This window comes from Petromyzon marinus, assembly GCF_048934315.1.
Source record: "Petromyzon marinus isolate PM22_M1 ecotype Great Lakes invasive population chromosome 78 unlocalized genomic scaffold, UKy_Petmar_22M1.pri1.0 chr78_unloc.1, whole genome shotgun sequence".
In the NCBI taxonomy this organism is placed as follows: Eukaryota; Metazoa; Chordata; class Hyperoartia; order Petromyzontiformes; family Petromyzontidae; genus Petromyzon; species Petromyzon marinus.
The window spans coordinates 3,226,003-3,242,841 of NW_027422625.1; the positions used below are offsets into that span (position 1 = coordinate 3,226,003).

The following is a 16,839-nucleotide window of genomic DNA, read 5'->3' on the forward strand; positions in this document are numbered from 1 at the left end:
GCGCATAGGTGTGCAGCGTTCGTCACGAAGTTGTGCGTAAGCGCCATAACCAGGTGCTGTAAGCTGACCTGCCACCACGTTCACGGGTCAACAGGGGGCAGCCGAGAGAGCGAGGTGCGTAGGGGTCGACCAAAGGTTAAACCCCCGCCCCCCCCCCGTGACCGGAGACTAACACCCCTGACCCCCCACCCGTCCCTAAGGCCCCTTAAGATAAGACCTTCCAGAAGGTTCAGGGAGGGGGGGGGGTCAGGAGGGGATGGGTGACCCCGACCTGGGGATAAAAGGCCGGCCCTTTGGACGGGCCGGGCAGTGTTCACCAACTCAAGCCTGAATACATCCGAAGACCTGAAGACTGGACCAGCACCCGGGGACCCTCAACCGAGGCTCTTGTTAGAGCCGGGTTGTAGCGGACAAGAGGTGAGCTCCCGTACCCTGGCTGGGACGGGTCAGGACCCAACACTTATATAAAAGAGTATAGCCAGTGGGTTTTGAAAATACCTTCGTCTTAAAGAAATTAATTTCGCGTGATCCCACCGCATTAAAACAATGCTCAGCTGAGCGGGGCAAGCCACGGTGGGGGGGGTCACCTTCTTTGTCACGTGCCGTAGCTCACGTGACTTCTGCCGCGACAATGTCTGGATGTTTTCGCCTGAGGACGACCGCTCGTGTTACGATCAAAACGTCGCGATTTTTTATTATTATTTAATTTTTCCTACCTTCGTGACTTTACTGGCAGAACCAAAGAGTATGAAAGACGTCTTGTCTGCTGATCTTGTTCATATCTGTGTACATCGATATCCCACATTGCTTACACGTACACACCACACACAATGAAATAAATAGAAACTAGAACGACTTCTGGAGATGGGCAAAGATTCAGTTCAGTTCAGTTTATTTTGGTATAGTCCTGTGAGCCATTCGTCTCTTGAATCGGGTGCAACCACAACAAAAACACGAACAAGAAAAACATCTTAAAGTGACTATGTGACTGTGCAAACACAAAATCCATGGGAAAAAAACAGCAAAAATATTCCTGAAAAAAGCACCGTACACCAACGCTGTGTGCAAAAAATCCCAGTGGGATGCAACTCAAACAACAACAACATACTCTTTGGTTCTATTCGGTAAAGTCACGTAGGTAAAAATAAAACAACAAAAATCACGACGTTTCGGCCACAACACAAGCGGCCTTTATCAGGTGAAGGGACCAGACTGTCTCGAAGACTGCGCTGGAGTGAAACAGAGCCAAGCTCAGACCACGGCCTTTAAGCTGTGTGAGAGGGATTAAGGTGCCTTGACAAAAGATTTTTTTTTAATGCCAATTCCTTTGTCAAGGCACCTTAATCCCTCTCACACAGCTTAAAGGCCGTGGTCTGAGCTTGGCTCTGTTTCACTCCAGCGCAGTCTTCGAGACAGTCTGGTCCCTTCACCTGATGAAGGCCGCTTGTGTTGTGGCCGAAACGTCGTGATTTTTGTTGTTTTATTTTTTACCGACGTGACTTTACCGAATAGAACCAAAGAGTATGGATCCTTGCAGTCACGAAAGATTCAAATCTAGAATTGATAGCCTCTACGGGGAGGGTTTTCACCTATCTGTTAGAGCTTTTAACAGACAACGGGACAAGACGTCACAGCTCATCGAGACGCTCACCTTCCTCAAAAGATGTCGCGACCACAAGGTAATACCCATCGCCTTCACACTCACTTCTGCTGCTGTGTCCTCACCGAATTCTAAACAGATTCTGTTTAAGTCCAGCCTCTCTTTAATCTCAGAGAGGATAAGACTACTACGTTTTGAACTCGATACTTTAGACAGGACTCTCCTACAAGCTCATTTAACGTTAACACAAAAAATGTCACCTTCTGATTGGAACCACGTAGACAACACGACTGCTTTTTTTGCCGATTCACTTTCAATCAGATGCAAAGCTAAATTCAACCACCTGTCAAAGAAAAAACCCGGTTCCACATATCACCAAACTAAACGCTGACAAAATTGTTATCAATCAGAGTAGCACTCCGATTTCAGACAATCTGAAAACAGTATTGGCTAAAGGACTACATTTCGCTGTCACCCCAAAACATATACCGATAGATGATATCATTTCTCAGGTCCATGTAGCCCGCAAAGGTATAGCACACATCCAAGCAGACGTCGCAAGAGCTGAAATAGCTACTATTCTTAAGAATGCTAAGAAACCCGTGAGCAACATCAGCAAAGATGAACGCTCAGAACTCGCGAAATTAAAAGAGAGACATGATATAGTCATCCTCTCAGCCGACAAGGGCAATGCCACTGTAATTATGGATCAAAACTCATACAACAATCAAATTCAGGACCTACTCAATGATGGTAGTTACTCAAAAATTAAAAATGACCCTACTAATAGCCTAACTATGCAAACCAACAAGATCATCACAAGTTCGACCTTCCTAATCGAACCAACTAAACGTCCCTCCCTAAAACCTTCTGCTGCAAGACCCCCTAGATTCTACGGTCTTCCAAAGATTCATAAAGAAGGCACTCCACTACGATCCATCGTATCCACGATCAACTCCCCTACCTCTAAGCTAGCACGTTTTCTGTCGGATACCTTGCTACCTTTCACTGGCAAGACCTCCTCAGCAGTACTTAACTTAGCCCAATTGGTTTCTATGGTCAAAGATGTTGTACTGTCCCCTGACGATATCCTTGTCAGCTTCGATGTGGTCTCCTTGTTCAAAATTTGGTACAACATGGACTAAACCCCGAGGTACCTACGCTGGTCAGACACTCCCTCACCAACACGTACTTTAGCTGGAATGGTTCCTTCTACAAGCAAAATGAGGGTACTCCCATGGGTTCCCCCTTGTCACCAGTGATAGCCAATGTTTTCATGGAGAAATTTGAATCGGACGCCATCCAGATTTCCACCCTCAGTCCTTTCCTGTGGAAGAGATATGTGGATGACACTTTCGTCATTTGGCCACATGGCCTCCCAGCTCTGAACCTTTTCCTACACCACATCAATTCCAGACATCCCGCCATCAAATTCACCATGGAAGTGGAGAAAGATGGCAAGCTACCATTCTGAGATGTTCTGTTTGAGAGGAGACCTGATGGCTCATTGGGGCATTCTGTCTACAGGAAACCCACCCACACAGATTCCTACTTGAAACCTGATTCCCACCACCACCCAGCCCAAAATAATTATCTCATCAAAACTTTATACCATAGGGCTTATTGCATTTCGGACCAACACCACCTGACCAGTGAATTGAAACATGTACACCTGGCCCTCAAAAAGGAATGGATACTCTGACCGTACCATCCGCCAAGCTGTTTCTCCCTCCATACAGAAACAACCACTTGATACTCTGGTCAAAACCATCACACTACCATATATAGCAGGCGTTACTAAAAAAGATTTCAAAAATTCTAAACAAACACAAGATCCAGGTCCGGTTCAATACAGTACACAAAATTCGTGATCTGATCCCATCCGTGAAGGATGTCATTCCTGACTTACAGTACCCCGGGGTTTACAAATTGAGTTGTACCTGCGGTGATTGCTAAATCGGGGAGACGAAACGACATGTCTCTGACCGAATTCGTGAGCACAAATCAGATTTGAAACACGGCAAAACGAATTCTTCTGCCGTAGCTGATCATTGTTACAATGCTGTGGGTGATCACGATATAATTTTCACCGATACCAAGGTTCTTTGCAAACCCACGTTTTTTTTTTTATCAGAGATTTGTTCACGAGGCAATTCAGATCTACAAACACAGACACAATTTCAACCGAGAAGATGGTTTAAAATTAAGCAACCATTGGAAAGATGTTCTAAATCGAACCAAACATTAAACTAATTTCAATGGTACAGTATATTTTTTCAAGTAGTGGTACCCCAAACTTTCGCAGCACATGCGGACGCATGTGCACCCGCATGTTCACCCTCTCTACACCTTTCATCATGCTAAGTCCGCCAATTAAATGCGAATTTTTTTTGTTTATGCTAATTCCTTTGTCAAGGAACCTTGTTTCCTCGCACACAGCTTAAAGGTCACGGTCTGAGCTTGGCTCTGTTTCACTCCAGCGCTGTCCTCGAGACAGTCTGGTCCCTTCACCTGATGAAGGCCGCTTGTGTTGTGGCCGAAACGTCGTGATTTTTTGTTATTTTATTTTTACCTACGTGACTTTACGGAATAGAATCAAAGAGAATGGATCCTTGCAGTCACGAAAGCTTCAAATCTAGAACAACAACCACAAAAACTTAGATTTAAGGCCATCAGTCTAACTCCGTACGACAACAAAACAAACATGTCCAAACCAAAAAACGTTTTCCAAATCACCAAAAAATAAAGCCATAATTGCAACGTAACAGTGATCACAAGGACTGTGACCGAATTTTTACAATAAACTGCATAAATAACATGTAACACCAAACCCTAGAGCCATAGCTGGCTGCATGAGTTACTCCACAACAACAAAAGCATCGGTCGGAGTTTCAAATTTTTCAATGCACCTTTAAGATCAGTACGCTAAATCAAAATACAGATAAACATTTTATTTTATGCCAATGAATAGCAGTGGCAGCTTGGGGTGTACAACTCCTCTAGAGCAGTTTTGAGAGAAGATCTCATTGGTAGCGATTCAAGTTGCAGTTTATTGGCAATAGCATTCCAGACTCTGGGGGCATCAATAGCAAAGGCCCTTCCACCAGTTTTTGTATGGCAATAGGGAATGTGAAGCTGGTAAATGAGCAAAGACCTGAGGTCAAATTTGTTCTTTGAAACAGAGAGGAGATCCAGCAGGTAGTCTGCGGACTTTTTTGTAAGTACATCGTGAATAAATAAGATCTGGTGCACAAGCCGTCGATTGAGGAATCTCTTTCAATGGAGCGAGTTAAGTGTGTTCGATTCAACATCTCTCTGTCCGCCTGTGTCTCTGTGCGCCTCTGTGTCTCTCTCTGCCTGTCTCTCTGTCTCTGTCTATCTTTCTCTGTCTCTGTGTTCCTCTTGTCTGTGTCTGTCCGCCTGTCTGTCTGTCTGCGTCTGTCTATCAGCGTCTGTCCAACCGAAGTCAACGACTGTCAGGAGCAGCAGGCGCCCGTTCAGCTCCCACGGCTACACGCCACTCAAACTTGCTCCCAACACACAAAGTCAAAGATCCCCCGTATATCCTGGACAGACTGTTGGGGCAAGTGCTGTTAGTGAGCACCTATCACAAAGACAAAGATCCCCCGTATAGCCTGGACAGAATGTTGTTGCAAGTGCAGTTAGTGAGCACCTAACACAAAGACAAAGATACCCCGTATAGCCTGCACAGAATGTAGCGGCAAGTGATGTTAGCGAGCACCTATTAAGGGTGGGACGGCACACGAGGGGGTGGGTGGCCAGCACCACGCCCGGCCGCCTTTGTCTCCCTAGTGGCGATGTTTACACACCGCACCGGGGTACTCGTTTGAGGCTGAGTCGACGTAGGGGAGGCTCAGGACCGGTTCAGAAAATCGCCACTGGCGGTGTTGGCCACGAGCGGGAATGGAACTCGGCTGGTCGGGAGTGGAGCGCTCACTACGTCACTGCCGCTCCCCTTCCGTCAACAAACTTGAACTCTGACCCCGCTCTCGGACGTCACTGCTCAGCGTGACCTCATCGGCGTCAAACGCGAGGGGGCGGTGGGCCTCGCAAGTGACGTCATGTCACCAAGGTATTCGCCTCACCCTCGACCACCGCGCTCTTGAGCGTGACGTCGCCTCCAGGTATGGGCCGGTCCAATTAGAATAATTTATTCAAGTTAAGGAGCCCCTTGATGTGGGAGGGGTGTGACTTGTACTCCGGAAGTAACGTCACGGCACCTCCTGACGCGTGACGTCACGAGTTAACCGGAAGCTTCCGCTCCGCGCGTGAACTGAAATCCGAGGTGTGAAATTCTCATCGCGGTTGTGGTGGTTGTGGTGGTGGGTGTGGTTGTGGTGCTTGTTGTTGTTTACCGAGGTATAGCCTCGCTCTCTCTCTCGTAGGGATGTCAATTGAGTAGCAGCGAGTTTGGAAACGATGTCCAGGTTGTAACTTTACAGCGCAGGGCCTAGCCACGCGGGGCCTTGCCTCCTGCCCTCGCCTGATTGCATTCGCTTCCATTCTCTTAAGTTAAATTTGTCTTGACCTGGCTCACTACTTTGTCACTTTGCATATTCACACAGTGTTGTATTCTTTGTTTTTTACCAGGCCACTCCCGCGTTGAGCTGCTACACCGCTCTTGTTTTCAGAAGCGACCTGCCCACCACACAAGGTGAGGCTCGTCAACAGCGTGGCGGTGTTCACTCGAGACGCGGGGCGAGCCACGTGGGGGGGAGGGGGTCACCTTATCTTAGTCACGTGACGTAGCTCACGTGACTTCTGCCGCGACAATGTCTGGATGTTTTCGCCTGAGGACGACCGCTCGAAACGTCGTGATTTATTATTTTAATTTATTTTTTCTACCTTCCGTGACTTTACCAAAAGAACCAAAGTGTATGGAAGACGTCTTGTCCGCTGATCTTGTTCATATCTGTGTACATCGATATCCCACATTGCTTACACGTACACACCACACACAATGAAATAAATAGAAACTAGAACGACTTCCGGGGATGGGCAAAGATTGAGGAATCTCTTTTCTATGGAGCGAGTTAAGTTTGTTCGATTCAACATCTCTCTGTCCGTCTGTGTCTCTGTTCCCCTCTGTGTCTCTCTCTCGCTGACTGTGTCTCTGTCGTCTCTGTATCTTTCTTTCTGTGTTCCTCTTGTCTGTGTCTGTCCACCTCTCTCTTGTCAGTCTCTGTGTGTGTCTCTGTCAGCGTCTTTCCAACCGTGTTCAACTACTGTCAGTAGCAACATGCGCCCACAACTACACGCGACTCAAACTTGCTCCGAGTCTCTGTGTGTACATTGAACTTATTTCGCACCGTACGTAGCCAAACCTGCACAGTAGGAGCGGCTGGTAGCTGTGGAGCTGTGGGCTGGGTACATCTGTCAGCAGGAGCGAGAGACAATGAAGCTCCCAAGCATTCACTACGTTACCAACATCATATTTGCACTCATAAGTCGCTTGCCTAACTGCCTCGGCAACTCGGTGTTTCGTATCGAATCTCATCTCAAACAATCGAAGGACCCCTCCCTAAGTGGCAGCTGCCCCTGTGTGGCACAAGGTGGCCCTGCACAGGCCTGCACGTGGACATGAGTCTGTCGGTAGGGGGCGATCATTGACGCGCCATCTCCCTTGTGTAGTTTCTGGATAATGTTTGGAATTGCCACAATTTTGACCGTGACACCAACATGCAATGGCCTGTGCGTTGTGAATGACACAACGCTATGTTTTACAGCTGCCGTGAAGCAGACTGCGCATATTGTGGTGATTGTTACTGGGGTAGCCAGGTGTGCCTGTCGGATTTGAACCGTGAACCTCTGCAGTAAATAGAGAATGTGCTACAATATTCTTGGTTCTTTCGGTAAAGTCACGTAAATAGAAAACACAAAAAAAATTATTATTTAAATTGTCATTTTGTTTTATTTACGTGACTTTACCGAAAGAACCAAGAATATTAATTCCTGCAGTCACGAAAGTTTCAAGTCAAAATAGAATTCGCCTCCACTCGGCTCGCCTCAATCTGCGTGGAGGCGTTGGGGGGGTCAGCCTGAGAGAACTTCCTTCCAGACGGCTCCACGCAGCTTCGTGCGGAGCGACAGGCCAGGGAGCTCCCACACAGCGTGGCGCAGCTGATGAACATTTATATTGTTGGTTCTGTCGGTGAAGTCACGTAGATAGAAAACAATAAAACATGAAAATTGGAAAATAATAAATTGATTAAAAGATGCCATTGGTCGACTGACTGAGATGACTGTGCCCACCACAGTATACACACACACAGTGTACACACACAGTGTACACACAGTGTGTGTGTACACACACAGTGTACACACACACACAGTGTACACACACAGTGTACACACACACAGTGTACACACACAGTGCACACACACACTGTGTACACACACAGTGTATACACACAGTGTACACACACTGTGCCCACCACAGTATACACACACAGTGTACACATACTGTGCACACACACACAGTGTACACACACAGTGCACACACACAGTGTACACACACAGTGTACACACACACACAGTGTACACACACTGTGCACACACACACACAGTGTACACACACAGTGTACACACACACAGTGCACAGTGTACACACACAGTGTATACACACACAGTGTACACACACTGTGCACACACACAGTGTACACACACACAGTGTACACACACACACAGTGTACACACACACAGTGTACACACACACACAGTGTACACACACACAGTGTACACACACACACAGTGTACACACACACACAGTGTACACACACACTGTACACACACAGTGTACACACACAGTGTACACACACACACTGTACACACACGCACTGTACACACACACAGTGTACACACACACACATTGTGTACACACACACATTGTGTACACACACACAGTGTACACACACACAAACAGTGTGTACACATTATTGTGTACACACACACAAACAGTGTGTACACTGTTTGTGTGTGTGTACACAATAATGTACACGTTGTTGCTGAGCTCACACACCCAAGGGGTCTCTGTTCAAGGGAGGGAGCAATGGAAAATGAATCTAAATCAACTTAAACTCCAACCACGTTCTGTGACGTCACCACTCAGCATTACCTCATCGGCGTGAAACGCCAGGGGGAGGTGTACCTCGCTATTGACGTAATGTCACCAAGGCGTTCACCCCACCCCATCCAACGTGCCCTTGAGCGTGACGTCACTCTTGCCTGGGTCACTTTCGTTATCCGTTTAAGTACAATCCTTATTTGGGCACAGCTACTCACGGTGACTGGCGGCTCATTAACATAATGTATTCGTGAAAGCCGTTGCGAGTTTATTGCGACGAGATCGGCACCCACGCCCAATCCCTCCACTTATGGGCCAGGCTCATTAACATAAATTATTTAAGTCCCAGAGCCGTTGATTGTGGGAGGGGCGTGTCTTGTTCCCCGCAAGTGACGTCAGGTCACCGCCTCCTGCCGCGTGACGTCACGAGGTAACCGGAATCTGCCGCTCCGCGCGTAAACTGAAATCCGAGGTGAGAAATTCTCATCGCGGTTGTGGTGGTTGTTGTGTTTGTGGTGGTTGTTGTGGTGGTTGTTGTGTTTGTGGTGGTTGTTGTGTTTGTGGTGGTTGTTGTTGTTTACCGAGGTAGAGCCTCGCTTTCTCTCTCGTAGGGATGTCAATTGAGTAGCAGCGAGCTTGGAAGCGATGTCCAGGTTGGAACTTTACAGCGCTGGGCCTAAGCACGTGGCGTCTTGCCTCCTACTCTCGCCTGATCGCGTTTGCTTCAATTCTCTCGCTTAGTTGAGCAATCTTCGAAAGAAAGTAATCAACCAGGCTATGCGTTACTTGTGTGTTGACCGACTCTCTGTGTTGCATTGCATTAGAATTCGTAATTGTACTCAGTTTCGATTTAAAGCTTTCGTGACTGCAATGATTCATCATCTTTGGTTCTTTCAGTAAAGTCACGTAGAATGAGAATAAAATAATACATTGATAAAATAAAATAACACAATAATATTCTCACGACGTTTCGGCCACAACACAAGCGGCCTTCATCAGGTGAAGGGACGAGACTGTCTGGTAGGACAGCGCTGGAGTGAAAGAGCCACGTTCAGATCACGACCTTTAAGCTGTGTGAGAGGAAACAAAGCGCCTTGACAAAGGAATTAGCATAGAATTTAGCATTGAAATGGCTGAGTGATTAGCTTGTGACTGCGGATGTGTATGCTTTAACTTTTAACATAGCTATTTCTGTGACCAGTCACAAGCTAATCACTCAGCCATTTCAATGCTAAATTCTATGCTAATTCCTTTGTCAAGGTGCTTTGTTTCCTCTCACACAGCTTAAAGGTCGTGATCTGAACGTGGCTCTTTCACTCCAGCACTGTCCTACCAGACAGTCTCGTCCCTTCACCTGATGAAGGCCGCTTGTGTTGTGGCCGAAACGTCGTGAGAATATTATTGTGTTATTTTATTTTATCAATTTATTATTTTATTCTCATTCTACGTGACTTTACCGAAAGAACCAAAGAAGATGTACTCAGTTTGTTTGATTAAGTGTGCTTTCTCTCTCTCTGTGTGTGTGTGTCCTCGTGTTATTATTATTTACTGCAGTTACCAAAGCTCCAAATCTCTCATTGACACAAGGCCGTAATTATAATAATTATAATATATTATAATAATAATTATATATATTGGGGGACACAACCCTCCCAATTATCAAATATGCTCAAAATGTCCTCCCCCCCCCAATATATTGCTATAGCAATATACAATATATAATATTGCTATAAAAATGTTTTCTAAATAATAATTGCTATGCTATGTTCATAAAAACAACAATTTGCTAAACCTTGGCCACAAAATCTGGACTTGTCTTCATATAACAATGCATAGATTTCTGTTTATATGATTGCGTTGTACTTTATGAATCCCTAATCTCTGCCATTACATACTATGAAAGAAGAAAAGTTAAAAAAGTAAAAACAGAGCAATGTAATTCAATATTAGACATGATTGTATCAAATAATACAAAATCCATCCCATGTGTTAGTGAAATTTGTTAATATTTTACGCAGGAAATGGCAGGAAATAAGTTTTCAAATTTACATTTTTTTCTGGGGGGGGGTTCCCAGACCCCCTGGAAGATTTGGTCCCCCCCAATGTTGACTCCATGGCTACGGCCTTGCATTGACTTGCTAACTTCTCTACCCTCCCTCTCTCTTTATTTAAGGCCTCGACACAGAGGCGTTGTTTCTCTGTGTGCCTATGTGTGTGTCTCTCTTTGTGTGTCTCTGTGTTATCTCTCTCTGTCTACGTGTCTCCGTGTCTGTGTTTTGCCTCTCTCTCAAATTGAGCAATCTTTAGAAGAACGTTATCAACCAGGTGGGGTGTTGTTGACTGTTACGTTAGCCGACTCTCTGTGTTGTATTGCATTACGTTTCTAAGTTTACTAGGTTTTTTTCTCTATCACTTGTACCTGATGATGATTGCTTGTGTTGCAATCGAAACGTTGTATGCTATTTGGATACAGCGATGGTGTACGGTGCTTTTTGTGGAATATTTTGCTGTTTTCCCCTGGATTTTCTGTTTACAGAGTCACATTGTCACTTCAAGATGTTTTCTTGTTCATGTTTAAGTTTTTTGATTGTTGCAGTTGCACCCGATTCAAGAGCCGAATGGCTCACAGGGCTATACCAAATAAATGAAACTGAAACTATTATTTAATTAATTTATTTATTTCTACGTGACTTTACCGAAAGAACCAAAGAGTATCTTGCTTAAGTTTTAATTTCTCTTCACCTGCCTCGCTACTCTGTAACTTTGTTTTGTTTTAAATATTCACAGTTTTTTTTTATTTTTTTACCAGGCCACGCCCGCGTTGAGCTGCTGTACCGCTCTTGTTTTCAGAAGCGACCTGCCCACAACAACAACAACAAGGTGGGGCTTGTCAACAGCGTGGTGGTGTTCACTCTAGACGCGTGGCGGTGTTCACTCTGGACGTGTGGCGGTGTTCACTCTAGACGTGTGGTGGTATTCACTCTAGATGCATGGTGGTGTTCACACTCTACATGTGGAGGGGAAACCCGGGTATTGGGAAGGAAATCCACACAACCACGGGGAGAGAGAGAAAGACACGCAGCTTCGACTGTGTTGATTGATCCTCAATGAATTACTTGGTGGGGTGAGGAACCATTAATACTGAGCAGGTGAAGGTGGCCAGGCATGGGTCTGGACACACCACCACCTGTGAACCATGCCAGTGTGTGACAGTGGTGGAGCCAGTGGGGGTGGGGTGGCACGTGCCCCCCCAACAATCCGATTGAAATCCCTAATTTTGATAGGATCATTGGGGTTTATTAGTAAATAGCTTCACTCCCGGCTTCGCCCAGGACTCGGATTCTTGTTTTGGATAAATTTCAAATTTCATATTCCCTTATCTTTCACTGAAAAACCCTGAAAAAATCGATGCTTGCAAGAAAGAAAAAAGCAGAAACAAATCAGGTTTCCTAAATCGGATGTTTTCACTCAAGGAAATTCAACCTTAACCCACTTCTACGTGAGGTCGATTTTGCCAACTCTGGAAGGGAATGACGTGGCGAGCTGAAAATAGTCGCGTTCACTTAGAAATTCCAAACAGCAGAAGCTGTGAAAATTTCATGACGCCAGAGCTCAGCGTTGGAGAGGTTTTGCTGCTTCACACAAACAAGCTGATGTAATTTCTGCCTTATATTTAAGATAGCTGTTGTACCTGTTCTTCGCACGGATTTGTATTGAGACTCCGAGAAGCCAATGGCTTCATCGGCCAGGAGCGAAGCGCCACCTAAAATCTCCCGGCACGCTGTTAACAGCTCTAGAAGTACGGCCCGCGAAGAGGCATATGGAAGGGGTAAGCATTGCAGAGCGCTTAACTCAGGTGTGTTGCGGGTTGACGTCACACACTCCATGGTCATTTCCCCCACCCCTCCCCCAAAATGCCAAAGTTTATTTTTATACTTTTTACATTGTGTACAGTATGGAACCTCGCCACATGCCAAATTTCAAGTGTGTAGCCTCTTGGGAAGTTTGCTAAACATTTTGAACAGTCACACGTATCCACACATTTCCCTTTTATATATATAGATAAATCAGCATTTTGCGACCCCCACTGCCACCGTGTGACATGTTATTACGTGCCAGGGACTCCATAATTGGCAATAATTAACGGCAAAGCAGTTACAAACGACTCACAGAATTGTGCGCAGTTGCGTATACAGTACACGACTTCCCTGATGACAAACACCTTCAGCGAGCGCGATGCCGATCACCCGCGTTGAATCAAAAGCAAGGGACAAGTCCTTACTTACTAACAACTCCTTACTTACCAACAACTCCTTACTAACAACTCCTTACTTACTAACAACTCCCAAAAATTTTCATTGCTGAAGGGGTTGCCCCATCTACCTGAAAATCCTGGCTCCACCTCTGAGTGTGTGACAGGGTCAAGTTTGTATTTGCATTAAAGTCTTTGTAAGAATGGAGTCAGGAAGTTATCACAGCACACGTGCAGCTGAAGTCGGAACTGTTCATCCCAGCATTCAAGGACATCTGTGCCTGGCTTCACACCTCTAAGTTGTGATTGAATATTCATTTATGCATTTCTGCATAACACAAATAGTATTATTTTCAACACCCTTTGCTATGTCATGTGAATTTAGCTTTCATAAATATTCCTTTTCAAGCAAAACAACTGAAAATGTGTGCTCGGAATTTTGGGTTAACATTCATTTTGAAGATACGAGGGCTTCCAGGCACGTTTATGACCATTAGCCCTCTCATTGTGTGCCATAACAGCCCGTGTGATGAATTTGGGACACTTTTTCACTATATCATGAATATATAGACGTGTAAGTCATGTGTTACTGTGTGTATGCATTCCTCTGTGCATCGATACTGATGTGTAGATTGTGTGGATATTTTTTTTCTGTCTGCAGCTGACGCTTCCTCTGTTGCTTCCTCTGCAGAATTTGTCTGATGGAGCAAAGGCACTCGGCGCAGCTCGGTGCAAAAAGGCATCAATGCGACCGTTGTGCATACAGCACGGATCGTACTGAACATTTGACACAGCACCAGAGAACTCACACGGGAGAGAAACCCTTCAAGTGCAGTGTGTGTGGGAAGGCGTTTGCCCAATCATCTACTCTTAAAAAACACCAGAGAACTCACACGGGAGATAAACCCTTCAAGTGCAGTGTGTGTGGGCTGGCGTTTACACAGTCATCTAATCTTGTAGCACACCGGAGAACACACACGGGAGAGAAACCCTTCAATTGCAGTGTGTGTGGGAAGGCGTTTACACAGTCATCTGCTCTTCTAGAACACCAGAGAACACACACGGGAGAGAAACCCTTCTTGTGCAGTGTGTGTGGGAAGGCGTTTTCACGTTCATTTACTCTTGTAACACACCAGAGAATACACACGGGAGAGAAACCCTTCAAGTGCAGTATGTGTGGAAAGGCGTTTGCACATTCATCTGCTCTTGTAAGACACCAGAGAACACACACGGGAGAGAAACCCTTCAAGTGCAGTGTGTGTGGGAAGGCGTTTGCACAGTCACCAAATCTTCATGTACACCAGAGAGCTCACAAGCATCGGAAGATCCACAAGGAGTGGAGTCTGAAATCATCTTGTGAAAGTCAAAGTGCCGCAATGAGCCCATCCCTCATGAAACAAGAACCGGAAGAAAATCCCAGCCTGGACACTTTTAAAGGTATCGAGGTAAAATATGTGGATGTGAAGGTGAAATGTGAAGAAGTGATGGTGAAGAGCGAAGAAGTGAAGGTGAAATGTAAAGAAGTGATGGTGAAGAGCGAAGAAGTGAAGGTGAAATGTGAAGATGAAAATTCTACTCCAAAATCGGACCTTCACATCGATGGAGGCAACGTGAAGCAGGAGGAGAATTCTCACTGTGAGGCAGAGCGAGGCAACTCCCAGCAGTTTGTGGAAGTGGAGGTGTGGGTGGACTTCCTCCGAGACAATACAAAGTCAAATGGAGACCCGGTAGATGTGTAAGCTTGAGACGATGTCGCTGCAATAGATGCACCTTTGTCACCGGCCTTTAATGACAAGAATGTGAAGTTGAACACTCAATTCCTAGGTTCAACCTGCAGCGTAACAGTGGCCAGTCTTTGTGGACCTGTGGGTTGGGTAGATCTCTAACTGGGAGCGAAAGCCAATAAGCTCCCAAGCGTTGACTATGTTATCATAATTGCATTTATATGGTGCTTGCTTTATCGCCTCTGGCAATTCGGAGTTTTGTATCGTATCTCGTCTCAAACACTCGAAGAGCATCCCCAAGTAGTAGCTGCCCCTGTGTGGCACAAGGTGGTGGCCCTGCACCGGCTTGCATGTGGACAAGAGCCTGTCAGTAGGGGGCGATGGTTGATGTGGCATCTCAGTTGTGGAGTTTGTAGGTAATGTTTAGAATTTGATACATTTTGACCCAGACGCCAGCATGCAATGGCCTACTCGTTTAGAATGACAATAGTATGTTGTACATACACTGCTAAACAGACGGTGCGTATTTTTAAAAATATCTGCTTGTTAATACGATGTAACCTGATACAGCACAATTCAGTGCAGTAATACAATTTTGTTAAAATGACTCAATAATTTAGAATGAATACTTGTCTGATTGTGTGCGTACATGTAACATCTTGTCAATAAGGGTCATACATTAAATAAGTCATGTTAGGACAAAGTGTGTGTTTTGGATGTAACCTGTACAGACAACTCAGGTGAGACTCATTGTTCTTGTGATACAGGGCAAAAGGTATTTTAGTGTTTTCAGGAAGCATCTCCCTCTGGATCAACTCATTGTCTTTGAAATAGGCAGCACACTCGGATCATTCATTAGTTACACGTAGAGGAGATACATTCTCTACAACACGAATTATAATTTTGTATTACGTGTTGACGTAGGTTTTGTCGAATTAGAACAAAAAATGGTCCATGCTGATTAACGTCTGGATGTTCACAACCAAGGGTTGGAGCAAGCCTGACCGCCTGCGGCGCCCCTCACAACCATTTACGGCCTTGGGCCAGGAAAGTCACAAAAATAATTGCACACGAACGACGCCTCCACGCAAGCTCCCGATACTCCGTTTTGAAGTTTGAAAATGAAACAACTTTGAATTGTATTATGTTTTTGAATTAGATAATTGTATTTCTTCATTAAAAGCTTATTCATTGAAAACGATATTTCGTGTGAATTTCCTCTCGTCGTTAAGTAGATGGCCTTGCCGGGGGTTCGGTTCGATGCGGACTTTCACCTGGTTGGGATCGCGGGATCGAGATGAGGCGACACAGAGCTGGCCGTGCGAGAAGACCGCCGTCTGCAGATTGAACGTCTGTCCCTGCGCCTCCGTCATTAATGCAGGGGGCGCATTGGTTTGCAACGCCTCCTGCATGAAAACTCTCTGCATGTGGAGTGGGATCCAGAGGGAAATCAACGCAACCACAGGGAGAGAGAGAGAGAGACACGCAAACTCCAAATATACAGCAAGCGTCAGGGTCGGGTTCGTACCCACGACTTCCTGTAAGCCAGGAGAGGTAGTTAACATCTCACCACATGGAGAGAGAGACACGCAGCCTCAGCGATGTTGATTGATCTTTAATTACTTGGTGGAGTAAGGAAGCATTAATACTGAGTGGATGAAGGTGGCCAGTCATGCGTCTGGACACACCACCAACTGTTTACCATGCCAGTGTGTGACAGTGTGAAGTTTGCATTTGCAGTAAAGTCTATTAACTGTGTTGAGCACGGAGGTTGTATCACAACAGTTTATTTTAGTTTTCCTCTGGAACTCTTTGTAAGAATGGAGTCAGGAAGTTATCACAACACACGTGCAGCTGAAGTCGGAACTGTTCATCCCAGCATTCAAGGACATCTGTGCCTGGCTTCACACCTCTAAGTTGTGATTGAACATTCATTTATGCATTTCTGCATAACACATAGTATTATTTTCCACACCCTTTGCTATGTCACCTGAATTTATCTTTTATACATATTCCTTTTGAAGCCAGACAGCCGAAATTGTGTGCTCGGAGTTTTGGGTTAACATTCATTTTGAAGATACGAGGGCTTCCAGGCACGTTTATGACATTTGCCCTGTCATTGTGTGCCATAACAGCCCGTGTGATGAAATTGGGACACTTTTTCACTATATCATGAATA

General features: G+C 45.5%; 2 protein-coding genes across 2 annotated transcripts in view; both read left to right on the top strand.

Annotated features, from left to right (window-relative positions):
• The window catches only part of LOC142908275 (uncharacterized), a 59,494-nt gene that overhangs the window by 17,455 nt on the left and 25,200 nt on the right, over positions 1 to 16,839 (top strand). The gene's annotated exons all lie outside the window — the stretch shown is intronic.
• LOC142908276 (uncharacterized) lies at positions 8,595 to 15,858 on the top strand. The gene is made up of 3 exons (XM_076058755.1): positions 8,595 to 9,156; positions 11,494 to 11,564; positions 13,628 to 15,858. The coding sequence occupies exon 3, from the start codon at positions 13,638 to 13,640 to the stop codon at positions 14,673 to 14,675; it is 1,038 nt and encodes a 345-aa protein (XP_075914870.1). The 5' UTR covers positions 8,595 to 9,156; positions 11,494 to 11,564; positions 13,628 to 13,637; the 3' UTR covers positions 14,676 to 15,858.

Coding starts and splice junctions, on each gene's coding strand:
- LOC142908276 (XM_076058755.1), top strand. CDS start 13,638: ATGGAGCAAAGGCACTCGGCGCAGCTCGGTGCAAAAAGGCATCAATGC.